The 27,170-nt window shown below is 44.3% G+C and overlaps 14 protein-coding genes across 14 annotated transcripts; 5 read left to right on the forward strand and 9 right to left on the reverse strand. All coding sequences in view use genetic code 12, as the record gives it.

The window, feature by feature from the left end:
* Window positions 1–67: 67 nt before the first annotated feature.
* JEM1 (Jem1p) lies at window positions 68–1,906 on the reverse strand (the record flags this gene model as incomplete). Its single annotated transcript, XM_001484312.1, has 1 exon — window positions 68–1,906. One exon carries the CDS (start codon window positions 1,904–1,906, stop codon window positions 68–70), a length of 1,839 nt encoding a protein of 612 aa, XP_001484362.2.
* Window positions 1,907–2,000: 94 nt separating this feature from the next.
* Window positions 2,001–3,266, reverse strand: RPT6 (proteasome regulatory particle base subunit; the record flags this gene model as incomplete). The annotated part of the gene is made up of 1 exon (XM_001484313.1): window positions 2,001–3,266. One exon carries the CDS (start codon window positions 3,264–3,266, stop codon window positions 2,001–2,003), a length of 1,266 nt encoding a protein of 421 aa, XP_001484363.2.
* Window positions 3,267–8,231: 4,965 nt separating this feature from the next.
* Window positions 8,232–9,374, forward strand: PGUG_03745 (uncharacterized protein; the record flags this gene model as incomplete). The annotated part of the gene is made up of 1 exon (XM_001484314.1): window positions 8,232–9,374. The coding sequence occupies one exon, from the start codon at window positions 8,232–8,234 to the stop codon at window positions 9,372–9,374; it is 1,143 nt and encodes a 380-aa protein (XP_001484364.2).
* On the forward strand, window positions 9,136–11,232 carry PGUG_03746 (uncharacterized protein; the record flags this gene model as incomplete). The annotated part of the gene is made up of 1 exon (XM_001484315.1): window positions 9,136–11,232. One exon carries the CDS (start codon window positions 9,136–9,138, stop codon window positions 11,230–11,232), a length of 2,097 nt encoding a protein of 698 aa, XP_001484365.2.
* A 509-nt stretch (window positions 11,233–11,741) lies between these two features.
* On the reverse strand, window positions 11,742–13,460 carry PGUG_03747 (uncharacterized protein; the record flags this gene model as incomplete). Its single annotated transcript, XM_001484316.1, has 1 exon — window positions 11,742–13,460. One exon carries the CDS (start codon window positions 13,458–13,460, stop codon window positions 11,742–11,744), a length of 1,719 nt encoding a protein of 572 aa, XP_001484366.2.
* A 70-nt stretch (window positions 13,461–13,530) lies between these two features.
* On the reverse strand, window positions 13,531–15,006 carry MFG1 (Mfg1p; the record flags this gene model as incomplete). The annotated part of the gene is made up of 1 exon (XM_001484317.1): window positions 13,531–15,006. The coding sequence occupies one exon, from the start codon at window positions 15,004–15,006 to the stop codon at window positions 13,531–13,533; it is 1,476 nt and encodes a 491-aa protein (XP_001484367.2).
* Window positions 15,007–15,895: 889 nt separating this feature from the next.
* On the reverse strand, window positions 15,896–16,690 carry PGUG_03749 (uncharacterized protein; the record flags this gene model as incomplete). Its single annotated transcript, XM_001484319.1, has 1 exon — window positions 15,896–16,690. One exon carries the CDS (start codon window positions 16,688–16,690, stop codon window positions 15,896–15,898), a length of 795 nt encoding a protein of 264 aa, XP_001484369.2.
* Window positions 15,959–16,705, forward strand: PGUG_03750 (uncharacterized protein; the record flags this gene model as incomplete). Its single annotated transcript, XM_001484318.1, has 1 exon — window positions 15,959–16,705. The coding sequence occupies one exon, from the start codon at window positions 15,959–15,961 to the stop codon at window positions 16,703–16,705; it is 747 nt and encodes a 248-aa protein (XP_001484368.2).
* A 746-nt stretch (window positions 16,706–17,451) lies between these two features.
* On the reverse strand, window positions 17,452–18,141 carry PEX17 (Pex17p; the record flags this gene model as incomplete). The annotated part of the gene is made up of 1 exon (XM_001484320.1): window positions 17,452–18,141. The coding sequence occupies one exon, from the start codon at window positions 18,139–18,141 to the stop codon at window positions 17,452–17,454; it is 690 nt and encodes a 229-aa protein (XP_001484370.2).
* An 84-nt stretch (window positions 18,142–18,225) lies between these two features.
* On the reverse strand, window positions 18,226–18,816 carry PGUG_03752 (uncharacterized protein; the record flags this gene model as incomplete). The annotated part of the gene is made up of 1 exon (XM_001484321.1): window positions 18,226–18,816. The coding sequence occupies one exon, from the start codon at window positions 18,814–18,816 to the stop codon at window positions 18,226–18,228; it is 591 nt and encodes a 196-aa protein (XP_001484371.2).
* A 323-nt stretch (window positions 18,817–19,139) lies between these two features.
* On the forward strand, window positions 19,140–21,542 carry VID27 (Vid27p; the record flags this gene model as incomplete). The annotated part of the gene is made up of 1 exon (XM_001484322.1): window positions 19,140–21,542. One exon carries the CDS (start codon window positions 19,140–19,142, stop codon window positions 21,540–21,542), a length of 2,403 nt encoding a protein of 800 aa, XP_001484372.2.
* A 225-nt stretch (window positions 21,543–21,767) lies between these two features.
* Window positions 21,768–22,010, reverse strand: PGUG_03754 (uncharacterized protein; the record flags this gene model as incomplete). The annotated part of the gene is made up of 1 exon (XM_001484323.1): window positions 21,768–22,010. The coding sequence occupies one exon, from the start codon at window positions 22,008–22,010 to the stop codon at window positions 21,768–21,770; it is 243 nt and encodes an 80-aa protein (XP_001484373.2).
* A 1,413-nt stretch (window positions 22,011–23,423) lies between these two features.
* On the forward strand, window positions 23,424–24,173 carry RGS2 (GTPase-activating protein; the record flags this gene model as incomplete). The annotated part of the gene is made up of 1 exon (XM_001484324.1): window positions 23,424–24,173. One exon carries the CDS (start codon window positions 23,424–23,426, stop codon window positions 24,171–24,173), a length of 750 nt encoding a protein of 249 aa, XP_001484374.2.
* Window positions 24,174–24,321: 148 nt separating this feature from the next.
* Window positions 24,322–25,266, reverse strand: MET4 (Met4p; the record flags this gene model as incomplete). The annotated part of the gene is made up of 1 exon (XM_001484325.1): window positions 24,322–25,266. One exon carries the CDS (start codon window positions 25,264–25,266, stop codon window positions 24,322–24,324), a length of 945 nt encoding a protein of 314 aa, XP_001484375.2.
* Window positions 25,267–27,170: the final 1,904 nt, after the last annotated feature.

The raw sequence follows: 27,170 nt of genomic DNA on the forward strand, positions 1-27,170 counted from the left end.
CTGCAAACTGCTCAGATTCTCTCAATTATATTCCTCTCCTTTTTCTCAATTCATTTCTTCTCATTCTCTAATTTCTTTGTTTCTTGTTGCGCTTCACCTTCACCTTTTGCTGTCCCCCAAATCCCCCAAAATTGAAATGGGCTCCCCCACCACCTTGGTTCATAAACTGGCTGAAAAAGTCTCCGTTGAATTGAAATCCAGGTCCTCCACCATGTTGAAATCCACCACCTCCTCCTCCGGCTCCCCGAGGATCATTGGGATCATCTCCTCTGTCGTAACGTTCTTTTAACTCTTTGTCTGACAAAACTTCATAAGCTTGATTGACCTCTTGCATTTTGGCTTCCATCTCCTCTGGGGTCAAACCACTTCCTTTTTGCTTATCTGGATGATATTTGAGTGTCTTGGCACGGTAGGCTTTGCGAATGGTCTTTTCGTCGGCATCTCGGCCGATATCTAAAATTTTGTAGTAGTCCTTTTTGACATCATAACTGTGTCTTTGCTGCTGTTGCTGCTGTTGGCGCTGCTGTTGTTGGCGGTGGAATTGTCTTTGTTGTTGCTGCTGCTGTCTCGCATGCACTTTTCTTTGGTATTCTTCTATAATAGCAGCTCTTTTTTGAAACTGTCTTGTGTGCTTGACTTGGTTATTAAACAGCTCCAACATATTGTGTGCCTCTTGATATTTCTTGTTGGCCAATAAAGTATCAATTTCTTTGAGGTATTTAGGAAGAAACTTGTTCTCTGGTACATCGTGTACCTTTTTGCAAAACGACTCTGCTTCTTTTTGTCTATTTGTTGAAACGAGGGCTTCACATCCGAGTCTGTCAATATCGTGAACAAACTGAAATTCTCCTTTGAATTTGGAACCCAAGTACTTCTTGACAAACCCTTGTTGTTTGTAAATCAAATAATCGTAATTCGTCTTGACGGAATATGGTAGTTTTTTCGATTCAAGTTTGGTCACCTTGAGCTCATCTTTAAATAAAAAGGTGGCAATTTTTTCGAAGTCTACCTGTAAATCATCCACCTCTTTGGAGGATCCCTGCTCTGCCACGACGTACAAGTGACCAAGCTGGATCGAGTAGGCCTCTAATACTTTGAGAAAGTCGCCATATTTGGAATAGAACTTGGATTCTCCAGTGCAGTCTTTGAACTCGTTATCAACCTTTATACACTGCTTGATATAAGTTTTTGCCTGGTCAAACTGACTCGTGAAATAGAGCAAAAACCCGGCTATCTCCTCGTACCACGAAAGATTCGATGACTTTTGGTGTTTGATCATGTGAGCAAGGTCCCTGATGATAAGTCTATAAGTATCAGGTGACAATTCACCATGTTTAGAGCACTCTAAATGCAACTGGTATGGTGCAAATCCAAGAGGAGCAAGTTCAATAGCTCCCTGGGCGTGTTCCATGCACTTTGGGTAATCTTTTGTAGATTTGCACTTTTCTGCTTCTTCCATCTGATGGTTGTAGGCGGCAATTTTCTCCTTCACAACAGACTCTTCGGTCTCATCTAGCACTTTGGTGATTGCCATGAGTCCGTTGACGTCTCCTCGTTCCATCATTAACTCAACAATTTTTGTTCGGGCCGGAACCATTGATGGGTCCAATTCAAGTACCCGCTTAAGATCATCAATGGCACGAATTTCTCGGTTTAAACTGAGTTCTATCAATGCTTTTTTATAATACAACTGAGGCAACTGAGAGATCACCTTCAAGTCGGTTCCAGTGTAAGATTCGAGATCTTGGACCATAGAATCGTAGTGGTTCAAGACATCAAAAGTCGGTCCTTTGCTAGATAAAAGTGAATGAGTTTTATCGATGCGTTCTAGTAAGTTGTCGTGGTTACTACTGGCGGCAGTGAGAGCCGTCAACGTCAATAACAACGCAGAGGCGAAACAAACCATGGTATTGATGAGGTGTCGCTAAATGCGATCGCTAATTGCGGTCGCGCATGGAAATTCGAAGCGGCTATAGACGGAGTGAATATTTATTAGTCGACTACTTGAATAATTTGGCAAGCGACACTGCACCTTCGTCGTTCTTGGACATCACCTTGGCCACTGCCAACTCAAAGTCTTCTTGGGTAACGTGGATTCTTCTTTCTCTCAAGGCGTACATTCCTGCTTCCGTGCACACACCTTTGACATCGGCACCGGAGCAGCCGTTCATCTTTTCTGCGATTTTTCTCAAATTAATGCCTCTGGTCAAGTTCATAGACCTCGAGTGGATCTTGAGGATATCAGTTCTGGCGCTCACAGTGGGCGCGGGGAATTCGATCTTACGGTCGATTCTTCCAGGACGAAGTAATGCCGGGTCAAGAATATCCAATCTATTGGTGGCCATGATGATCTTGATATCCTTCGAGCTCTCAAAACCATCCAATTGGTTCAAAAGCTCCAACATGGTTCTTTGAACCTCGGAGTCTCCACCAGATGAACCCTCCACTCGGCTCGATCCAATCGAGTCTATTTCGTCCATGAAGATGATGGAGGGTGCATGTTCCCGAGCCATAACGAACAACTCACGCACCATACGAGATCCTTCACCGATATACTTTTGCACCAATTCGGACCCCAGCACCCTGATGAACTTACACTCGGTATGGTATGCCACCGACCGAGCCAAAAGAGTTTTTCCCGTACCTGGCGGACCATACAAGATAACACCCTTGGGCTGGGCAATACCAAGACTTTCAAAGAGTTCCGGGTGTTTTACCGGAAGTTCGATCACCTCTCTGATTTCCTTGATCTGTTTGTCGAGTCCTCCCACCATGTCGTATGTCGAGTCTGGAACCTTTTCCACCATCATCAACGACACCAATGGGTCTACCTTGTTAGGAAGGATCTTGTGGAGGTCGTAGGAGTCTGCCTTCAAGCAAACTCGCAATGATGGTGTCAACTTTTTGATATCGATATCCTTGGAAATGTTGACAATGTATTTTCCTTCCGGGTGAATCTTGACCAAAACCTTTTTGAGCCCCATCACCTTGACTACTTCGCCCACATACGACCCTGGCTCTTGTAAAAGTCGTAATTCGTCTCTCAATTGTCTGACTTTGTTGTTGAGTTTGTTACGTTGAGCTTCAAGACGACGCAAATTTTGGGTTGTAGTTTGGATCTTTATCTCTGCATCTTGGATCTGCTGCTCGAAGAACGGCTTGATGCCGCCCTGGTGCACATAGCGGTTGGTTACTTCTGCGGTCATTGTGTGAAAGGTGGTGAAGATTGCCTCCGAATTGTGAGAACAAGTTGTGGCACGTGACATGATCGCGAGCGAGCGAGCTTCCGGCGAGCTTCCGAGCTAGCGAGGAAGCGAGATAGCATTGTGGTCAGACTACAAAGGTTATGTAATGGTAGCTACATTCTTGAACAAATGATATCTATGGTACAGTAATATGAAAGTACTACGAGTGTAATTTTTGTTTCTTCTCAAAATTAAATCAAACTTCTACAGTCCTAAGGCTTACTGTAACTGTTAGTTAGCCTTATAATGGTCTTGAGCTTTACCGATTCATAATCATTATGCAACATCACACATTTTCACTGGCATATCATGGTGTCTCCTAGACAGTATTTAGCAATTCCTGAAGTTCTTCAATTTGCGGGCCAAAGTTACTTTCGCAGCCTCGTTATCAGTTTGTCCTTACCATCATAACTTCGCCTGCAAGTCTCTATGAAGTCGTTCACACAGTCAAGATTCAAAAGTCATCTAGGTCCACATTTAAATTCACTTTTGGCGGATTTGGCATTAGTTGCCAACAAGACAATATCATTGAATTCAAATCAAATCATGATCATCGGTTCAAAAGGCAGTGGCTAAAGGCGATAGGAAAGCCCTAATTTTTTTCATTGTTCGTCGTCCCACTTTTCCATCGCTTCAGCATAAAGACCAGAGCAATATACAACGTGCAATTTATGTTGTTCAGACTCTTCTTTTCCAAGAACTTGTTTAATTATGCGGTTCTGCCTCCTGTTGAATTCTACGGCGAAAGGCGTAAGTAATGTAATGACAATGACATCGAAAATAACACCCATTTTAACAAGCAAATAGTTTCCCGGGCAATAAGGTTGGCATCACTTTTGTAGGCAGCACTAAGCCTCTATCTATACTAAACTGTGGTATGAAGTTTACGCTTTAGCGATAGCCCGTTTCTCAAAGGACTGCATATAATCAATGGGCTACGAATAAAGAAAACTATGACGTTTCACTCCATGAATGGGACATATAAATTTATTTCGAGATCCGCTCAAGTTAAATCTCTCTTCCTATAGAGTTTACTTTGTACCGCATACACATGATTAGAACGATTGACGCTTTTTCAATTCGTCATGACCATCATTTTTGGGCTTGTCCTTTTCAACCACTTTCATACACATGGCCTTCACTGTAAATTGACCCAAAACCTTGCATGCCTCAGTAGCAAGCTTCCTTTTATTGCCATTTATATGCACCCAATTATAGCTGCCCTTGGTGCCAGGTTCCCATTTGTCGCATCACTTTTTAGCCTTTTCTTCCCAGGTTTCCCTCGTCAATACTTCTGCATTATGTGAGGCCAAATAGTAAGTCAAAGTTTGATTTAAAACTTCTGGGTAAGTATAGTTTCCGTCCGGCCATATCAGTGATTGAACGCCCCAAAACTCGGGAGTAATCAAGCTGCTAACTAAGTCATACGCTGGAGCATATTCCAACTCACGTTTTGCCGTATACCCTTCGTCAATGCAAATTGAGTAAACTTGCCCTGCCTCAAGTCGTTTACCACCATCAGCCTTGGATTCTTCGTAGACATAAGTGAGGCAGGTTGCACAGTCTCGCAAGTGATTACTCGCAGAGACTAATTTGTTGAAGAAAATAGCCACCAAGCAGACAATAATCGTATATTGAGCAACAATCATGGCGAACAGATAATTCAGAAAACATGGGATTATTGCCGTACCTTTTTAAATGCCTTCGGCATCCCTGAGCCACTTCAGCCTTCTTTGCAACGGGGCGCGAGGGGCGTCTCCCAACGCCTGTTGGCCGCTCTAGAACTGTTGCTAGTCATGACAAATATAGTGGAGAATTTGATATGACGCAACATTCAAAATTGATTTGCATGGCAACTTGATAACATCTAGGAGCGGGCAGGAATGCACTTGTATTGAAATACTCGGTAAATGGTTGCAAAGTTCAAGGTGCATAACAATACAGTAATTTTCTCTATCCTTCTCGACTAGCGGATGGTGGTTATTGTACCATATTATTCACTGTAAATTTGGTTACGTTTCTAGATCTTGTCCACGATAAAGACTTGAAATTTGTATCATGACGATCTCACGCTTTCAAATATCAATGTGTCCTTCCTATAAAAGTGGCAGAGTGCATCAAACCTACGATCTTCAAATCCGTCGTTGTCTCGACATCAACCATATATTGGCAACTGATAAGCATGCTCCAGAACTAGTGATATTACGAAGACAGTGGTCAATGTACCATCTCTTCACAAAACATATCCAATTTACTCTGAAATAGCTGCAGTGTAATGCCCCAATCCAGAACTGTTTCCGACCTCGGCTAGTTACGTAGCGGGGTATATTAACGCTAAGTTTGCATGAAATGTTGATAATGGTAGCACTTTTGATTCATCGATGTAAAGTCATTCTGACCTGCACGGGACTATTCTTTTCCATTTGCAATTGTCAAAGTTAGGACTAAAAAGACATAGAATAGTTCTTTTCCTGGACTTGTGAACTACTACTTTTGTGAATCAGATGCATACGTCAGAAATCCTTGCAGCATACTTTAGAATTGTGCATATGCAAGTTGCCCATGCCCCAGCATTCCATAACTGTGGGATGTGCACGTTTTTGGTAATCTAGCTGACTTTGTTGAGGTCTTTTGTCCTCAGGATTGAGATCCTCAAGAGCCTATGACGGTGTGCTGAATCGATGCAGAATTCAAGGTTGTCCTGTCAGAGAGTTTGGCCATGATAAGCTGATATGCAAGATAAGCGTCGAAGGCAAGTTATCGCGTGAAGGTTGTGAGCGCGTGCATATCTAAAAATATGTCATATTGGGTGCCCTAATCTAGAGGACGTCTACGAAGAATTCTAAAAATAGTGAATTTTGAGTCGAAACAGCTTCCTGAATACGGCGGTGAGATATACCGCGAGCGTTCGCACTAGCTCTTGTGTATCTTTTTCTGCTGTAGTATATCTTCATGCGTTTCTACTTATGTCGTTTTGAACTTACAACAAGTTTGATGTACAATTGAGGTAAGCATTCGTAAGTGACATGCGGTATTTGAGCGGAATGTTCACAACTACATCAGTGACAGATAGATGTACTCTGTTGTCAAGTTTTTTTTGAGGCTTCAAATTGAATAAATTGCAAACAATGCTTGATAAAAAAAAGAAATAAAGGCGGAATCTAACATTATGTTATAGGGGTGTTTTGTAACAGGACAGGGGTGGGCTAAGGTAGATAAGCTAACTAGAGTTCAAGGGTATGATGTGTGGAAAGTAAAGAATGGGTACGGATTACACGATGGAATGTTAACACCCTGATTCATTCATGTAATTTCATGGTTCTATTCTGCCCGCTTCTTGTGCTAAATGTAACATGTACAAGCTCAAGTGTGCCGATTTCCATTCCGCTCGGTGAAGTCTTATGAAGCTATTCTGTTTACGAAAGTATTTGAATGTACATCTGATGAGAACAAAATTGCAATTGTTGTACGAACAACACAGATTCAAAAGTGGAGGCTCCACTTGAATTAAGTTTTCACCTTCTTCGTATGCGTGGATCGGGAAGGTATGACAATATTAACACCCACCAAGCAGTTCAATTCTACAGCTTAGATTCCATTCACTACTTGCATTGATAGTAGATTTGTTAAAATCTGCAAAAATCAATTACGTTTCACCAACTAAACTCGAAGGACAATACACTAATTCAGCAAATTCGATGTTTTGGTGTATCTTCGCCTTGAATTGTTACTTACAGAATGCAACAATGATCGAGATGGCTTAAGAAATTGGTTATGATGCTAGTGATGCACTTAGCTGTCTAATATTCTCAAACTTCTCATTTGACAACTAAAGATAACCATGATATCTGACAAAGAGCCATCAGAAATGCTTAGAACTGAGCAACAACGTTCAATCGCGACGGTCATTTAGCAAGAATTGAGTCCGTTGCTCTACGTACTTTAGCAGTCGTCAGCACTGTATATAACCTCAGCCCTCCTGCATTATGACGACCTCACGCGGGTCGTGACTGGCCAGGATTTGGTGCGAATTTGGTGCGGTGGAATTATTGCAAATGGAAGGGTTGCAACGTCCATGAGAGTGGTGACGGCACTTTTATGGGTAGTACCGGCCATGGGGTATACACAATACTGCAAATGTGCATGCACAGAGAAGGCGTCTTTGGTTCGTGTGGTGGAAAAGTGTTTGGATTGCACGTTAAAGATGTGCCAGAATGTGTGTGAAGAGGAGGTTGCGGATATTGGTGTGAGTTGTTTCCAGCGAGAGTCGTTGAAGGAACAGATTGTGGTGTATTTGTTCGCGGCAACGGTGGTGGTTTTGGTCGGTGTAGGGATGGTGAGAGCGCGAGCAACTAGGTAGACGAATGAAAATAGATATACAAGTAATGTAAGTAAGGGTATACGAAACAAATTACGGAACAAGTTATACGGAACAAATTGTAGATGTAATATATGAGTTTTTCTAGCTTATGGCAATCACACTCTTATGCTAAACAAACAATTTAATTTATTGCTACTTTATCGTTTGTTCTGCGCTCAGGCTGCGAACTGCTGCCAATAAAATAATGAAAATCAGTCAAATTAAAAAACCAACTAAAAACCAAATTCAACCAAAATCAAGCAATACCAAAACAATACCAGAACCAATTCAGACTTACATATCTACTTTCTCAATCAATTCCTTCTTCTTCTTTCTCTTCCTGAACCCTCCCGTATCTCCGCCTGCTCGTCCACTCTTGGCCGCGCACGACAGCATAGTGAAATTTTTTTTCTGTACACCGTGATTCCACCACTCGTCACCCAATTACTGAGTGACCCCTGGCTGATACGAAGGCCGATTGCTAGTGGAATCGGCTCTGGAAACCTCGCTGAACAGACTGGATTGTCTTTCACACGCCAAAGTCTCGCTGCTATCGAATTGCATCGCGATCAATTCATCCGTCTCAGACTACCCCTCGTCTTTGACCCATTAATAGTAGCTTTGCCATGAGCGACGAACAAGGCAAAGACCAATCGGCATTGCCGCAAGACCACCACACCAACGGCGGACCCAAAAAGTACAGAAATAACTCCAATAATCACCACATTCCTCACCACATGCCGCAAAACCACCCACTGAATCACCATCAAAACTCTCCCAACTCTCGCCCCTACCGCAAGGGAAGTTACAACAAGGTGAACCAGTACTACAACTACCCTCCAAACATGTACTACGGCTACTATCCTTATGGATATCCGCAAATGGTGCCTGGAATGCAACCCATGCAGTACCAGCAATTGCCTCCCGGAGCTCCACCATCATCTTCTGGTACTCCTGGTACTCCTGGAACTCCTGGAACTCCCGCATCCATTCCTGGATCTGCTCCAGGGTCTCATCCAGGCTCGGTTCCTGGATCTCATCCTGGTTCGGTGCCTCCAACCGCACCTGTAATTGCTCCAGTTCCGGGCAGTGGAAGTATGTCTCCGTATGGAAACAAGGTGAAAATCACCACCAAGGATGGCAAGCAAGTTGATTTGGAAAAGAAATTGGGATCCTCTACTTCTGGAACCTCGTCGGCTTCAGTGACCCCAGTTGCTTCGCCAGCAGCATCGGCGGCTAGTGTTCACAAACCTGCACCCGTTCCTTCAACGCCTGCTGCTTCGACTTCCTCTGGTGCTACTCCACCAGCCTCTTCAAGCTCAGCTCCAGCTCCAGCATCTGCTGCCTCGTCTCCGGCCAAGCTGTCGATTGCCGAGGAATTCAGACGCAAGATTCTCGAGCGGGCTCAGGCCGCTCAGAAGGAGAAGGAATTGAAGGAGAAGGAAAAGGAAAAGCCCGAGACCACCACTAATACGCCAGTTGAGTCCGAGCCAAAGGAGCCAAAAGAAGTGAAAGAAACTGTTAAAGAAGATGTTAAAGAAGATGTTAAAGAAGCTAAGGATGTCACTGAACCTGTCAAGGATTCTGAACCTGTTTCGGTCAAGGCAGAAGTGCCAGAAGTTGAAGCTCCTGTCTCTGAGAAGTCAGCAACTTTCCAAGTTGAAGAGCCTGAACAAGTTCAGCAAATTTCTGAAAAAGCTGTGGAAGAGGCTGAACAAGCCACTCCTGCCGTACCTGTTCCTTTCAGCTCTGAAGGAGAATGTGAGTGAGGATGTTGCGGCGATTTCTCCAGCAGTGGAAAAACAAAATGAAGAGGAAGAAGCTCCAGAAACCGAAACTAAGGGAGAAGAAAAAGAAGAAGCCGAAGCCAGCAACGACGAAGGTGCTGATGAAGACGAAGAAGGTGAGGGTGAAGAAGATGCTGAGGCTGAAGATGGTCTTGATCTTTCTCAATTCTTCCAGCGTTTGCAGGAAGTCAAGCCTATTGAGGACCCTTACTCCATGACCTATCCAGAACCATTTACTGGTGTCGATCCAAAGTGGAAGAGCGAAAAGGCATTCAGATACGATCCTCAATTTTTGATTCAGTTCAAAGATGTGGTTCAATTCCCCATAGATGAAGAGTTCAAAAACAAGTTGGAAAGTTTGGGCATCACTGCTGGCAGAAAGGCACCCCAGGGTGCTCGTGGTGGCCTGAATCGGTTTGGTGCTGGAGGAGCACGTTTTGGACCTGGAATGGGTAACAGAGGCCAATTTTCTGACCCAAGACAAAACTCCAGAAACGGCTCACGCAGAAGAGGAGGAAGCAGTGGTGGTCCATCGAGAGATAAGTCTACGAGAAGGGGTGCACCTTCTAGAAGAGGTGGACGTGATCACAAAGATGATGGAATCACCATTCCTCCAGAGGAGATTAAGCCATTGGAGAAGAGTACTAATAGATGGGTTCCTAAGCCAAGAGGAGCTAAGGCCGAGGTCAAACTTGCTCCAGATGGCACAGAAATTTATTCTGAGGAGGATATTGAAAGAAAGGTCAAGTCTCAATTGAACAAATTGACACTTGAGATGTTTGAGCCTATTTCGGACGCTATTCTCAAGTTGGGTGACCAATCCAAATGGGAAGACGATGCTAAAACTGTCAGACAGATCATATCGCTTACGTTTGCCAAAGCTTGTGATGAGCCTTATTGGTCGTCTATGTACGCTCAATTCTGTGCCAAGATGTGTACTCAAATGAGCGATGAAATCAAGGATGTCAATATTCGCCTCAAGAGTGGAGATTGTGCCAGAGGAGGTGACTTGGCTAGAAGAATTTTGTTGACCACTTGTCAGACCGAATATGAGAAGGGATGGAGTGACAAGTTGCCCACGAATGAAGACGGTACACCAATTGAGCCTGAAATGATGTCTGACGAATATTATGCCATGGCTGCTGCCAAGAGAAGAGGTCTTGGATTGGTCAAGTTCATTGGTCACTTGTACATCTTGAACATGTTGAACGATCAAGTGATCTTGCTTTGTTTGAGAGACCAGTCGAGTAACGTCAAGGATCCTTCTGAGGACAGTTTGGAGAACTTGGCGCAATTGGTCAACACCGTCGGTGCTCGGTTGGAAACCACCGAGAAGAACAGAGCCGTGCTCAATATTGTGTTCGACAACATTCAGACCATCTTGGACAACTGCAAATTGTCGTCAAGAATCAAGTTCAAATTGATGGACTTGCAAGATTTGAGAGCTTCGAAGTGGAAATCTGCCAAGGCTGACGCCGGACCAAAGACCATTCAGGAGATCCACGAAGATGCAGAAATCAAGAAGTTGGAGGATGAAAGGGCTGCGATTGAAAGAAGGCGAAAGAACAAGACTGAGTCTCGGTCCAACTCGAGCAAAATGGGATCTTCTTGGGGCAGTTCTCCTGCTCTCAAAAAGGATCCTCGGGCAACCAAGGACTCACGAGGGTTTACTGCGGTTCAACCTCGTTCTCAGTCGTCTAGACAAAATCTTGCATCACCAGTGGACAGTGCCAATACCACCGGCAACACGGTGTCTCCTCGGGAGAACTCCAAGCGTAGTGAGTCGATTCAAAGCGCTGCAAATATGTTTGCTGCTTTGGGAGGAGAGGAAGATGACTAGGTACTCGGCGGTTTTTCTGTATTATAGCACTTCATAGGCATTAACATATTGATTAAACATAGCTACTTAACCACTTCTTGGGTGCCATTTGTGTCTGTGAAACCACCTTTTTCCCTTATCCTCGTCAGTGTCGGTTTTCTCGTTCAATGGACTAGCTTCAATAGGACTGTAGCGCATTTCCGCGTCTATCTCGTGCGACTGAGACTCGATGGAAGTGTTGGCAGCTTCTCGCAAGTTATTTGACCTTTCTCCAACTTGTTCGATGCCTCGAGCGAGTGCAAGGTTTGCTCTTATCCACACTTTGAGTCCCAGAAGTATAAGCATCAAGAACGACTTGTTGGACCAGGAAATCACACAGTGGATCTCGTATAGAAACAAGTTGAGTAATCGCAATAAAATGAGGATAATTCGAGCTTCGAACGAGAGAGTTTCAAGAACCACCTCTATGCCGATGCCAACATGAGCTTGGAACAATTGACCAAGATTGGACGTAGATTCATTTTGTTCTTTCATTTGTCCTCGTTTTCAAAAATATTTGTGTTTGTGATTGGCGTGCCCACCGAGTACATATCGCCCAACTCATCTGCATTTGTGACGGGAAAAACCTGGTTCTCATCACCAGAACTTATTTGCGGGGGTTGAAGGAGCGAGTCGACCAATTCTAAATCGTATTCAACTGGGAAGAATTGTTCGGCCTGTGGTTGAAAACTCGAATTAAATCTTGTCGACTTTTTCAAAAATTGTAAGGTGCTCTTGAAAGATAGAAACGGGTCCTTTTTTGATGTATCACGCTTTGGACATTCCACTAGCCTTTCGACACAATCTGAAAGAACATGGATCACATCAGAAACCTCAAAAGCTTTGACTATTGAGAGGGTTTGGCGGAGTATAGAGTAGTCACAATCCGTGTAGAGCACAGTAAAAATAACCAATTGCTTTGCAATGAAAAGAGGAGACTCTCCCCTGTGCAAAAGTTGCAATAAAATCTTTATTGCTTTCACCTTTAAATATTCCGTCTTGGTGATCAAGTCCGAGCCATCGAAAGACCTTTCAGCGTCTTGATATTCGTCGTCCGAGTAGTCCATTCGTTCACGAAATGTTCTTCTGATTTTGGAATCGTCAACTATGGTTTTTCGTTTTTTGGGTTTTGGTTTACACTCATTGATGGTGCTGAAAAAGTGCACAAGAAGACCATTGTTTTCGACATGATTTAGTCCGCCGTTCTGCCGGTGCAATTCCTTCAAGAAAGTATCTACCAGCTCCGAGGTTACCACTATAGGGTCGTAGGTGCCGGTATATTTGTGTGCATCACTGGACAAATTGATACTGACCATTTCTATCATATTGACGGCCGAGCGTGCGTCGCCTTTGCAAGTGTTGATAATGTGGTTGAGCACTTCAGAAGAGAACGAAAGAAACTGTTTTCCGTAGACTATTCTACGACGAACATTTTCGTACAAAGCTGCCTTCTTTAGAACGCTTTTCACTTCGTCTTTTGTGAGCTCGTTGAGCTTGAACAACTGGCACCGAGACCGAATCGCCGGACGTAGTCTTGTCGCAGGGTTGAAAGTTGTGGCACCCAAAAACACAAACAACCCTTCTTCTACAAACGGAAGAAGAAAATCCTGCTGAACTTTGGAAAATCTGTGGATTTCGTCGATAAAAACGCATACTCGTAAATGTGGAGTACCGAGTTTAGTTCGTTTTCGATTTTCGTCCCTTATTTCGTTCAGTAATCGTCGTATTGTAGACACGGTAGCATCAGTAGCCGACAATTCCACCATAACGTAGCCCGCTTCCTTTGCAATAATCGATGCCAAAGTTGTCTTGCCGACGCCCGGAGGACCATGAAGGATCATTGAGGGCAAATATCCTAGACGAATAAAGTTGGTAATTGCCCCATTGCGGTGGTTTGTGAGGTGGTTCTGGCCAATATATTGGTGTAGAGAGGAGGGCCGCACTAGTTCTGTTAGGGGTCTGTTGAGATCATCATCCATAGAAAGATGAAAGGTGCGAAATGCGAAAGATGCGAAAGATAAGAGTGCGAATGGGTGCAAATGGATGGAGTGAATTAATGTAGGAGTTTGGATTAGATGATAAACGGATGAAGCAAGATTAGAGTAGTAAGATCTAGTAATTGAATTCAATTTTTGATTCAAATTGATTTTAGATGAAATTGAATGCCTAGAGTTATTCACTACAGTGCATTGTCTAATGCAGTATGACATTAAATGAGATAAATTAATGTACAGCAACGCTGTTGTTACGTACCGAAATAATGCAGTCGAGAAATGAAAGTCAAGTCCGTCGCTCGCCGTTGGGCGAGTCGGAGTCGGAAGAATTCTTTTGATTTGCAGCCGACACGAAAAGATGAAGTGCTTTTTGCGGCGAAGTGATATTGTTTGCAGTTGCAAAGCTCATGAGAAGCCGGAGATGTGCCATGGTATCGCCGATCTGGGCTACACGCACCGCATTTTCGGGCATACCTGCGGTTTCAACGGCTCCAGGCGCTGAAAATTGGCTCAATTGGTTCAGATGGCCCAGAATGGATTCTGCCGCTTTCATGGTCAATGTGGCCGAATGGGAGAGCAACGAGGTGTCGATCCATTCGATGCGGAACTCGCGACTCATGGTGAGCTTGGTGGTGCCTTCGATGGTCAACACCGAACCATCGCTGTAGTGGTAAACCATGGTCAACCGTGACACCATCCAGATGGAGCCCAGGTTGAGAACTTGGAATTTGAGTCCTGGAATGGCCAAAGTGAACTTATCGATTGAGGTGGAGTTGCCCGTACGGCTGGCTTGGGCGGCTTCGAGGAAACATGCCGACAAGAACCGAGGCACCACTGCCGATGCAAGCTCGACTCCTCGCCCTAGTTGGCGGAGCATTGTCATAGGACCGGTAGAATCAGATTTGGAGGAACTATTAGCCGAAAATGAAGGTGCCACTCCGATTCGAACCACCGATGTGGGAGCCATATGGGTCTGTACAACCTGAAGCCAGAACCCTGGAGTAGCCAAGTGGCTTATCGGCTCGTTCAGCACAAACTCCACCAAATCGAGGAGCCGGATAGCAGCAGCGTTTCCAAGGTGCCGGCGGAAAATTTTGGCATTGAGTTCGGCCTGGGCCGCTTGCATCGCCGGCGGAGGAGGAGGAGCTGGGCCTTCTGGGTGCGGCGACAGGCTATGGTTTTGCGGTGTTGGCGGAGCACGGCCTGTTTGTGGAGTGGGTTGCTGTTGCGGAGCCATTACCGGAGTTATAGTGGGTACTTTATTGTATGGCGGTTGTGGTTGGGACGCTAGTTGCGGCGTATGTCCGTGAGAATTGCTGGCAGATGATCTTGTTCCCGGTGCCAGGGTCTGGAAAGTCATTCTTGTGGCACTCAGCGGCGTAGCTGCCAGCACCGACGTGGCTCGCTGCATTCCTGGTCTTTGGGTATAGTACATGGGGCCAGAAGAAATTTGGCCAGGGCCAGGACCAGATATTTGACCAGATATTTGACCAGATATTTGGGGAGCATTTGCTGTTCCATTTGCGGCAGTCCCAAGCAGAGCGTGTGGGTGAGCTAGTCCTGGGGGTACTGGTGGAATTTGGCCCTGAGGTCCAACCATTCCATTACCAGATGGCATTGTACTTTGTGATGAATTTGGTGCCACGCCCGGCAAGCCGGGACCCATGCCCATGTTTCCCATTTGTATGGCTTGGTTGTACATCTGGTTGTATACGTCTGACGGCACCTGGCCCATCATCTGGTTCTTCGTGACATTGTTCATTCGGCGAACGAAAATTTCCTGTGGCGGAGCAAGGATAGCAACGATTTGAGTAGTCTACCGTGTTTTGGGGGGTTGTTTACAGTATAGTTTGCTTTTGGCGTCGTAGAAACGGGTGGGTGTACGGTTTGATACCGGTGTTTTTACCTTGGTGCACCCTGAACTGTGATTGAAGAATTTGGCGCGCGGCGTTATTTGCAGGCGCCGCGAAGACTCACAGTCAGACGACTCATGACAGAATTTAAGGAAACGAAAGAAGGAACTCCGTATTTTGAATTCTTTTGATTTTGAAGTTTATTGGGTCTCGAAGTAGTATATTGTGGACTCAGTTGGGCTTTACATAATGGAAACTCGAAGAATGTAATGAGTCATGACTCTCTTACTAGCTTAAGGTTTTTGACATTTTCACGGCTATTTTTGAGTCAGTCTTGACTCCAAGTACTTTTGAATTGGCAGTTTAGCTTATAGTGATACTCGAGTTTCTTGACTCAATTTATATTTTTGACTTTTTGTAATCTTGGCTAAATCTGACTACCATGAGGTTCCTAATAGTTTTACTTAGGCTTATCACGTTTTTTTACCATGATTCTCTGCATAATTGTGCTTCTAGAGATTACCGCATTGGAGTGTGATTTCTGGCTTTAATAGTGTAGACTCATCATACACTTTTGGACTAAGATGGCTTTCTGAATTTCGACATTTTTGACTTCACAGGTGTACTTTGTCTCCATTTACGAGGGTATTCCTACCTTCATAGGAAATTCTTTCTCGGTATCTTCCAGTTCATTAATCGTATTGTACCAAGATTTGACATCTACATCTTCTGTCTTGGTGCATAGTCATTGCAGACTCTTGACTTCTCAATTTTGGTTATCTCTTTCGTTCTTTTTTTTCACGCCCTTTCGATTCCCAACACTTCACCGTCCTTTCTGCTTACCCACCGGTTCATTGCCGCATGGTTGATCATAGGACGTCTCGGACGCAGATCCGTAACCTCCTCGTTGTCCTCCTTGGACTCACCACTTCTGGTTTTCGTGGCTCGCCGCTTAAGAAGCTTGTTGACGGTATCTTGTTTTTCTTCCTCCAATTGCTTGTTCTTCAAATGCTGTCGTCTACGAGCATTTTCTGCTTTTCGCAACAATGTCTGTTGTTCTGTTTCTTGCTTGCGCTTTGTATTTTTCTTATCAAGATCCTCGAGTTCCAAAAACAGCTCCGAAGCACTGTTGCCATTTTCTTCTTCAAGAAACCGCCGTCTTTGTCTCTCGGTCATTTTGGAAACATCGGGGTTATTGTGTGGATCGTACTCGGCTTCTTCGTCGGTCAAAATGAGATCTTCGTCCATATTGTTCACTCTTTGTTGTTTACGAGCTGGAGGTGGAGTTTCAGTGCCATCCGTACTCTCTTCTTCTTCATTGTAAAGCGTAAGTGTGCGTTTCTTTACCGGGGCCCTGGTCCTCGTACCAGCTCGGGAAGCGCCTCCTCTTCGTGGTTTTGGCGAATCGTCATCGTCACCATCCAAATCCAGGTCGTCGTCACCATCTTCCACATTATACTTGGTGTCATCACTGGGCAGATTTTCGTCGTCTTCCTGTTCTTCTTCTGGTTCATCGTCCACTGGTTCCATTTCACTCAAGTCGGACTCGTCATATGGCGGCGACGACACGTCTTCATCGCTGGAACTGGACATAATAAAGTGGAATGAAATGAGAAATCTAAATGAGAAATCGAAGAAATTGAATTGAAAGTCGCACTGAAGTTGCACTTAGGTAATGCACTGAATTATTCAATGAACTATAAGGAACTATCCACTAAATAACAAAGTAGTCCACTAGGTAGCCTGAATAAATCAGCCTAGTAATCAAGTACCACTGAAATAACAACAAACACTGAATCAGTGGAAATCACTGAACTACTCATAATTCACAACGTAGTTCACTAAGTAATCCATAATCCAAGAGTCCATTGAAGAAATCAACTAAGGATTCACTGACTTACCACTATTCGAATCCGAGTTTTCCACTAGTAACCCGAATTAGTTACTGAAACCACTGAACGATTCCCCTGTAATGAAATAGTCCACTGAATCAAAATCGATTGAGAAATTACTATTGTGCTCCACCAGGTAATTACGGAATTACCCACGAAAGACACACACTTAGTGACCACTAAGTATCTGCTAAGTAGTCCAGTAATCACCAAGTAACCAGTACACCAGTACTCAGTAGAAGTAGTTCACCAAGTAACAAATTAACCAGCAAAGATTCACCACACAAAGTAGTCACTGAACCGTGTCTACTGAATAAGTCCAATGGTCCCTTGACTAACCATGAACACTGACTGGTCACCAATTTATCTCACTAAGTGCCACTAGTCAACTAACTCAACTACCATTAATATTTTTTGGTAGTCTACCACTGGAGTCCTCTCTCTGACAATTAGACATCGCTCTCATATCTGTCCACTCATATACAACCCCTTGATGCTTCGTATTTCGTTGGTGACTTCCAGCACATAATTTTTTCTTCTCAAAGTTCCTGTAGTCTTGTTCTCCGCTTGGCCAATGAAAAGATCATCAAACATGTCCAGATCCGACTTGCTCTGAAACTCTTTGACCAAGTTCAGTACAAGTTTATAATTGGGCATTTCTCCCACTTGGTACGCGTGACAATCCAGAAGCCTACTGAGTAACTGGTTGAGTTTACTGGTCAATTTTCCCTGGCGTAACCGGTCGTTTTTGTTACGTTCTTCCTCCACCTCTTCGTCTGTTTTTGTGTTTAGGGAAATGTGTGATTGGGGAGTTTGGCAAACTGCATCAGCATATAATTTGCCCGATCCATCGTTTTTGTTAATGGCAACTATTGGTATATAGGTGACTTTTTCCACTAATTTCAAGTAACAGTCACGCAATTTACCACGATAAAACTCCAAAAGTTCTAATCTCCTCGCTGCTGTAGTTTCAAGGAGCGGTTTAAGTCCAAAATATCCAATCAAATATGCCATCGTCAAAGCTATAGCCGAACCATGGGTAAGTTTCACAAGATATACAAAGAGCTGTGACCTCTTACGCGTTTGTCCTGCTGCCAAATACGCAGAAACATCGTAGGCAGACTCCGGAATCGTCAAAATGGGTACACTCATGATAATGAGAATCTGGGGTATCCGAGGTTTATATCTTCAGGTTGTGTGCAGGTTCGTTTATATACAGTATATCTTCTTAAGGTGCTACTCTAGTACATCTCCCACCGAGGGCACGTACGGCTGGTGTGAATCATGGTCGTGCTGCGTTTGCTGTGTCTTCTGGCCTTGGTGCTGTCTTGGTTTGCGCTGCCTTGGGTTTCGCGGTCGAATCGCGCTCGTGCGTGCGTCCTCGACTATTCCGGTCACAGGCTGCATACGCAGATGGGCTTGCTTGAGGTTGTCTATTTGCTGCTGCCTTCGTTGCGCGCTCTTGTTTTTCGCTGATTGTGCTCTCGCGGCCAATCTTGCTTCTTCTTCTTCTGTGGGCGTCCACTTTGATTGCAAAATGCGACGAATGGCCTCCGGCAGCACCTTGAACAAATTGGCAAAATCAATGGTTTTCATATGTGGCATTTGTTGCTTCAAGCTTCGTAGATCTTGCATCTGAGCCCGTGAAAGTCGTTTAGTGGGATTCCAATTTCCATACCGTTTTCGATGGGCTTTTTCTCTTTTTTGCCATTCTGGTAGCTGGCTTGATTGCTGTGAATCTTGTTTAATTGGGGCAGGCGTCGGGCGCGGCTTAGAGTAGAATCTACATAGCGACAATCCTCGCCTTAGATTACGCAACCCAAACATATGCGGCCTGCTGATCTGCAATGTACTGTTAGTTCTGCAATCCTAGCTGACTGCAAATGCAATGCGATGCGGTTGCATGCAGTATACTCGACAAATCTTCTGCTTATGTAAGCGTCCACATTTCTCCTCCACTTTCAGACTCCAATTCTCAGCAGGTCACACATTTATAAGCTGTTCTTCCTCGCTATTCCTTTTCTTTCTAGATTTGTTTTTTTTTCTTCAAAACTCTCATTGCTACATTTTACCCATACCCCACCAAAACAATAGTCCGCACAGTGCTCAGGCCACCTCCTCATCTTTGATTTGATAACCGTTAATTAGCCATGAATTTTCTTAGAAAGTTTTTGGGCAGTTCGCCCACTGGAGAAGTGGCTTCTTTACCTTCCGGAAAGCTCTTTTTGACGCGGTCGCCACTGTCACCTAAAGGCGAATTCGAATGCTTATATAATGATGCCTATGCTAGTATTCGTCAAACCACCACCCCATTCTACTATCAGCTTTGCATTACAAGGGTGTACCAAGAGGGTGAAGATCTTGCTGGCGGAAACTATGAAGACTCGGATGACGACGATGGCTTTGACTCTTCGGATTCTGCGAAAAACTCCTCGTTGGGTGGTCATTCGAAAGATGAGTGGAGTTTTGCAATCATGGAAGATCTTCAATTGAGACGGTATGAAAAACCAGACTCGTCTAGGGTGATTGCTTGGAAGGATATCAATGGCGACGCGGACGATATGTTTGAGTTTGTTATCGATGAAGACTGCAAGTCTCAAGAAATTGACTCTTTTATGCTCGCTCTTTACAAATGCGTCTTTGAACTGAAATACCGCATTAGTTCTGAGATCATTACGTCAATGGACCAGCTTTCGGAATTCAATAAGGCTCTGCCAGTACACAGCACCGACCATGGATTGTCGGAGTTGAAAAATCACCAAATAACTTCCAATCCTGAAACAGAATCGGAGTCCGAATCGGATACAAAAGGAGCTCCAGTTGCGCCCGCTCCTAAAGGCAATATCATCTATACTACGTCTGTTGTGGAACTTCATTTGTTTGATGCTCAAGATAGCAAGTTTAAACTTCAATTGCCGTCGTCTAATGTTACACTTGACATAATTCATGGTGATGGATTCAAGTATTATGTCAGTGTATCCAGTCGTGACAGTTCTAAACCCATCACATTCGATACCATCATCGACAAGACCATGAACCCCACATTTAATTACAACTTTTTGTCGTTCATCTTCAACTTGCATGTAATGCGAGACAATATTATGTGTCCGTTCTCGTGGCTCGTCAAGTTTCCTACGTTTAATGAGTTGCTGGTGTTCCAAAACCACTTTATGCGTGCATTGTGGGAATCAGTAAATAAAACTCAGTGGAATAAGGTTACGGAGTCCGAACAACAGTACGTTGTTGATGCTTTCTCCAACATCAATTTAGACGAAGAGTCTGAATTTGAGACGGCTGATTCAGGTGATGAGTTTGACGATGCAACCGAAGACGCAGATATTGACGACAAGATTGAGCGTACTCTTCGTGGACCATCTACCGAAAAGAAACTTTTCGTGGACTCAGATGACGAATTTGGAGATAAAGATGGTGATAAATCCTATGCTGAGTTCCGTAACCAGAAGAATGCTAATAGTGAACTCGCGGTGGGTATGGCTAATGACAGAACTTTTGTCGCTCGAGGTAACACTTTGGGAGTATTCACAAACCGGGACAAATTACAATTTGAAACCACAATCAATGGCTTGGAGACGCTCGATGGAAAGACACTTGAAGCCAAGAATATGATGCTTCATCAACAAGATCAGAACATGATCATGTCTGGAGCCGGTGACAAGCTCTACAAGATGGATTTGAACAGAGGTAAGGTGATTGAAGAGTGGAATGTTTCCGACAAGGAGCCGGTTGTGACGTATGGCCCCAATTCCAAATTCTCGCAGTTGACAAACGAACAAACTTTTACTGGTATCTCGGCTAATGGTATGTTCCGAGTTGATCCCAGACTTTCAGGAAGCAAGCTCGTCAAGGATAATCACAAGGTTTACAAAACCACCAATAACAAGTTTCTGTCGTTCACGACTACTGAAGACGGGTACATGGCAGTTGCTACTGCTAATGGAGATATTCGTCTTTATGACAAACTAGGGGGCAATGCAAAGAGCAAGTTACCATCGTTAGGAGATCCGATTATTGGAATCGATACATCGAAGGATGGAAGGTGGATCTTGGCCACCTGTTCCAACTATTTGTTGTTGATAGACGCCATGGTTGGTAGAGGGCAAAAGAATGCTAATTCTCTCGGATACGTCAAGTACTTTGATCAGGACAAAAAACCAGTGCCTCGGCGGTTGACGATTAAACCAGAAGATGAAGCATTTATGAATATGGAGACAAAGGGTAAACCGGTGCAATTTACCAAGGCGTATTTTAACACTGGAAAAGACACCAAGGAGACCACAATTGTCACTTCGAGTGGACCGTATGTCTTTACGTGGTCGCTCTCCAAAGTGTTACGGACGAAGAAAGACAACCAAGTTTATCGGGTCAAAAGATATCCTAATCCTGTTGTTGCCGATAATTTCAAATTTGGAAGTAATACCGATGTCATTATTGCATTGGATAACGAAGTTTCGATGATTAAGAAGAGCAAACTTTCCAAAGCCGACAAAGATTCCTTGACGGATCCCAATAATGTTGTGAAGAGTGAATGGTAGACCTAATAGTTAGAACAGAAGGCACCCAAGCTATGAAAAAGAAAGGTACTTCATAGTTGGAAGAGGAAGGTTACCTAATAGTTGGAAGAGAAGCACCCATTAGTTGGAAGAGAAAGGTACCTAATGTAAGGGAGGTTCCTAATAGTGAAGACGGTACCCAATAGTTGGTACCTAATAGTTGGTAATAGTGAGGAGTAATGTATTGATGTATAGAATATAAATAATTCACCAAATTTTGAACGTTCGTTTCAACTCGTCTACCCAGATAATCCGGAATGCATTCATCTTGTGGAGCCTGGTTGGAGTATACGTCAGGGCATCCATAGATTTTGTAGGTTCGTGTTCGGCCTGGTACGGTATTCGATTTACCCTTGCGTGGATTCGGCGCACCCAGTTGTTGAATGCAGGCGAGTCCACGAGAAGGTAGTAGAAATACTCCTGGAGGGAACGGGGCGGCGGCCTAGGCATTAAAGATGTATGTGATGCATGCAGCAAACCGGATATCGATGTTCCTGCAGGCAGGCGCGCACCCTGTGAAGTTCGCGCACAGAAACCGCCACGACGACAAATGATTAGTGACGATCAGTTGAACAGCATAACGTTGACGTTTGGGTTTGCGTCCATTGTGTTGATATTGGTGTACCATGCGATCCTGACCAACATGAATGCATATAGGAGTTAATAAATGAGATGACGACGAACAGTAGGTGATTAGATGATGATTACGAGAGTGAAGAGGAATGAAGATGTAAATGAGGACGTGAATAAAGACGAATGAGAGAGTTTGGAATAGATCAAGAGACTTGAAAGCAAAGCTTTGAAGAGATGAGTGGTTCTTGGGATTTTGAGGAATTTGGGCTTTGGTGCATTTTGATGATTTTGGATTGTAAGCTGTCGAATCTGGGCACCATTTCTAATCTGCCGTTTACCGATCTGCGGTGCATAACCATCAGTGGGGTTACGCAGAGGAGTTGCAGCCGGTAAGTGTCAACATACATATTGTTCACATGCGCATCGGCGGTGACGTATCTTATCGGAGGAAATAAAGCGGGGGTCTCATTTGAGGGGAAATTCAGGGACCATTAGCCACGGAAACCTAAACCTTAACTTCTTTGCGTTGATCTTCTCTTTTAGCAAATTACAAGTCGACGATCCACCGTAAATCTTATGCATGTGCTTGTCGCAACACACACCTTTTTTTTTAACCAGCAGATTCAGGACCCCGCGGTGATCTTTGATGCACAAGTACTCTGCATCTCCGATCGTTAGAATACGTAAGCGTACCCGAACAACAACAATAAAAAAAAATTACGGTGAAAAAAAATAAAAAATTTCCCAAAATCGAGCACATCAACTACAACAAGATCTTAGATCAACCACCCAACTTACCATCTGCTATTCCATGGCTCGATCATTGCATATCCTCACCTCACGCAATATGTATTTGATATGCATGGGCCAAGATATGGGCTAGTTTAAGCGAGATATCTGCACGTAGCACTAAGGTTTATCCCGTTGGTTATGCACCACCTGCATGCCCTATATCTATATGCCGTACGTAGTCATTCAGATGCACTTTTGTGCGCATTTATTGCGCGACACCAGCGTTACCTGCATTAAAAAAAAAGTGTGGAGAAACAGCATCTGCCCCTCCTTTGCATTATATTAGTGTGGAAAATTTTGCAGTAAAAATTTATTTGCCATCATTGATTCACAATCATCTTTGCCACCACTTGTCTCCACTGTGGCTTTAATATCCCGATTGCACATCCAACCACCAGAGATCCCACCGAATAGATAAGGTGTTCCTCGGAGTCGGCTATCGTTTGTTTTGAACCCCCAAAATATTTTTGTTGCACTCCAGACCACCGGTGGCGGTACATGTCCATTCCATCCCTAGACGATGTCCTCCACGATCGTAGCACCTCTCCTTACACAAAACCCCATTTTGCCCAATTTCTCTCGTCGGTCCACTGTCTTGAAAATTTGGAATTTGTGTTGGAAGTGTCTCAGTATATCGATTTAGTGGAGGCCAACAACCTTACATCCCATCCCAATTTATGGGTGTCCATCCGGCGCACGTTTATCGTGGAAGATGCCGCCAAAGAAATCAATCTTCCTTATGATATCAGAAACAAATTATCCACTATAAATCACCCGGAATTGTGCTGTGTCAAACGAGCACGCCAAATCATTCACGAGATTCTCCTTGACTTGTATAACGAGTTCGCAAAGCGTGTCACAGTCACCTGGGACCCCAGATATTCGGCGTCGCTAGAAGTGACGCTGCGCCGCGCTCTGGAAATAATTTCGCCAGAGAGCGACCACCTGCCACTTGTCCAGGTAATTCCCCGGTCGGGGTCATTTTCATACTATGATGAAACCGCCCGTGTACGCCAACAACAACTATCTCCTTCGACCGATTCCGACGTTATTATTTTTGACGAAGAAGCGGAAATCGGGTTGGACAAAAGCCGCAACAATAGCACCGGATCCACGTCGCTGTCACGAGGATCGTCCATTGGCTCGTTGGTGGACTCGTTGAAAAACAACGATATGATGAATTGGCGGAAGGCTGTTCGCAAGTTCAAGTTGCGGCGCTTTCTGAATGAAGAACCTCAACGCCCATAGGGCTCATGACTTATAGACTTATAGACGATAGATATGAGATGAATGTACTAATTTACAAGCGAATGATGCAAAAGATGTAAAATACAAATTGTACCACTAGAAGAGTAAATTTGTATCAAGTTGTCTACAAATATCAGATCGCATATCTCTATATTCCAGATCGAGCTCGTTCCTTGAGCATCTTTAGCTCATTATCGGATTTTTCACTTCCTTTCTCTATAATAAGGGTACGAAGAATTCTATTCTCCACCTCCAATTGTTGGATTTTGTTTTCAAATTGTTTTATTGATTGATTGAGATTGGAGATTTTATCTTCCATCTGCTTCTCCTTCATCTTTTTCTTGATTCTAAATCGTGCCGAAGCCGCCGTATTGCGCCTGCGTTTATCAAACTCGGACGCATTGTCTTCTTGATTTGAAAATGGCGTTTGTGGTGTAGGAGTTTCAAACATGGTTGTTGATTCTGATTTGATACTGATGGCATCATCAGATTGTAACAGGTTATGTTGTCTGACGGGAGATTGGTACTGAAGATTCCTCAAGTTCATAGACGACGATTGCCCCATCATTTCAGGATCTCCACCAGCATTTTCGGGATTTATACCATACACCTGGTTTCCCTGCGAATGCTGATGTTGTGCTATCAAAGCCGATAGAAGATCGATTTGATTTTGCGATAATCCCGCCGATTCCAACGAAGATTTTGCTCCTGGCGGAACCGGAAACTTGGGGAGCAGAGAAAGATTGATATTGCCAAGAACATTATTCTTGTTCGCACCAGTGCCAGCACCAGTATTGTATTGTGCATCTATCGGTGATATGTCAAGTGGGTTCATATGTGGATCTGGGGCACCAAAATTGTGATCGAAATCATTCTGGTCACCGCTCGGTCCTTCATCTTTGGGTTTATCTTCATCTGGAAAGATGAACGAGTCGTCAGCAAACGCAGCAAGGTCGATTGAAAGTTGACCATCCATATCCAAGTTTGGAGTTTGATCACCAGCAGTAGAATTCGACCCTGAATTGATAAAATTATCAATATAAACCAACTGCTCCAATAAGGCAGCAGAGGTTTGATTTTTATCCTTTTCCATCGGTTACACTATGAATGCGAGGTGGTAACAAGTGGGGCCAAAAAATGGGCCAAGAAAGTGGAAATTAAACACAGTAAATCGCCAAGAAACAAACTCGGTACAAATGGGGGTTTCAAGGTACAAAGAATTTGGAAGGTTAGATGGCTTCAATGTTAATAGTTGCCAGAACTATCACCGCATATCACGTGGAGATGGCGCGCCATAGTGTGGCTGATTATCTCAGCGCGGCCACGGCCGTTATCGAGCAGCGAGCCGTGAGCGTAGCGATCGGTTCGCGCGGCTAGCGTAGGGGCAACGAGGGGCCACGAACGTAGGAGCGACGAGCGTAGCGATCAGATCGCGAGATTGGCCACAGCGTGCCGTGAGCTCACAGAATATGATAAATTGGTTGAGATAAATTTAGGCTTTTTCAACTAATGAGCTATCTTTGCCAGGAGCTATAATCAAAGCCGATTCTTGACACCTCGGCGATTATATTTGACAGTCTCTCGGTGATTAGTGATGTAATGAGCCAAAGCCCTCTGTCTTCTCCTTATGTATTCATAAATCATAGATCGCTGCGACGCAGCCTTTTATATGTGAATATGTACCTGGTCACGATTTGCAACCACTTGCACTGGAAATTACGCCAGCTCTAATGTCCCTGTATCCTTTGGTCCTGCAATGCGCGAGCAATCTGCAGCCTACTCATATTGCACTCAATATTCTGCAACCGTTCTGCAACTTCTCATAATTTGCATCTGCATTCTGCAACCGTCCTGCGGTCCTGCCGCTACTCACGCTGCGCCGCCAACTTTGGCCCTCGTGAGAGGCAGCTGGTGCACCACCTTCAAGCGGTACTCGGCAAACGTTCTGAAAGAGTTGCCGTGAGTTGGTTTCCACCGTCCTGTCAATGAAACGGCTTGATTTTCCACACTGGATCCTAAACCCGTGGCCGATTCACTTGCAGCTCCTACGGCATTGTTAATCAAGTTGTAGGCCGTGGAAGGCTTCTTATTGAAAAGAACTTTCGATACTGTTGAAAAGCTACGCATAGATGAAGAAAAAAAATTTTTCGGGCTTTCGATTCTTATAGCATGTGGCGGGGGCCGATTTCCGCGCCGGTGCCAATGGTGTGATCGCGATAACCACGGCACGTGCGGGCGGTTTCCCCGATCTGAAAGTGTGCGTAATGTCGAAGGTGCGTGGTGCGAACTGTGCGAAAGTGTGCGAAACTGCGCAAATATGTGGTGCTATCCTTGGGAATTAAATGCCGGCGAGAGGTGCGAGCGATGAGTGGGAAGACTTGATGGGAACAAAATCGGGAAAATAAAAAACCGGTAAGACAATAGAAAATAAGAATAGAAATAAATGAGAAATCATCAAATACGAAATTTACTAGTCAATCTCAGAAAATAGATACAAATTCTTCTACAAGTTCCTCTTTCAATCACCCGTCCATAAAACACCTTTATCTCAATTCTCAACTCTCAACCTAAAATTTCAACTCAACTCTCAATTCTCGCAATCTCACCACTGTCTCTGCGATGACTCAACGCCGATACCGCGCTCGCTTGGCACATGCAGGTTCGGCGTTTGAACACCGCAGACCTCGGAGTCTTGTCCGCCGAAATGCTCAGATTTCTCGCCATTGGGCAGCTTCAGCACCCTAAAAAAACTTAAGGGGACAACTCCACCCATGTGCAAACACCTCATTTCCTCAATTCCTCTAAATCTCATACGCTTCACTTCCATTCTCCATGTCGTTTTTCGCTATTTCGGAGTACACCGCGGCGCGCGCTCGTAACCCTGATATCGCATCGGCAGCCAATCATCCGGCCGTTCGGGATGCGTCGCCGTGGGGAACTTGCATCGTTATGCAAGGCCCTTGAGTATAAATAAGTCGCACTGGCCAATTGGTAAAT

The sequence above is a fragment of the Meyerozyma guilliermondii genome, genomic scaffold (assembly GCF_000149425.1).
Source record: "Meyerozyma guilliermondii ATCC 6260 scaffold_4 genomic scaffold, whole genome shotgun sequence".
In the NCBI taxonomy this organism is placed as follows: Eukaryota; Fungi; Ascomycota; class Pichiomycetes; order Serinales; family Debaryomycetaceae; genus Meyerozyma; species Meyerozyma guilliermondii.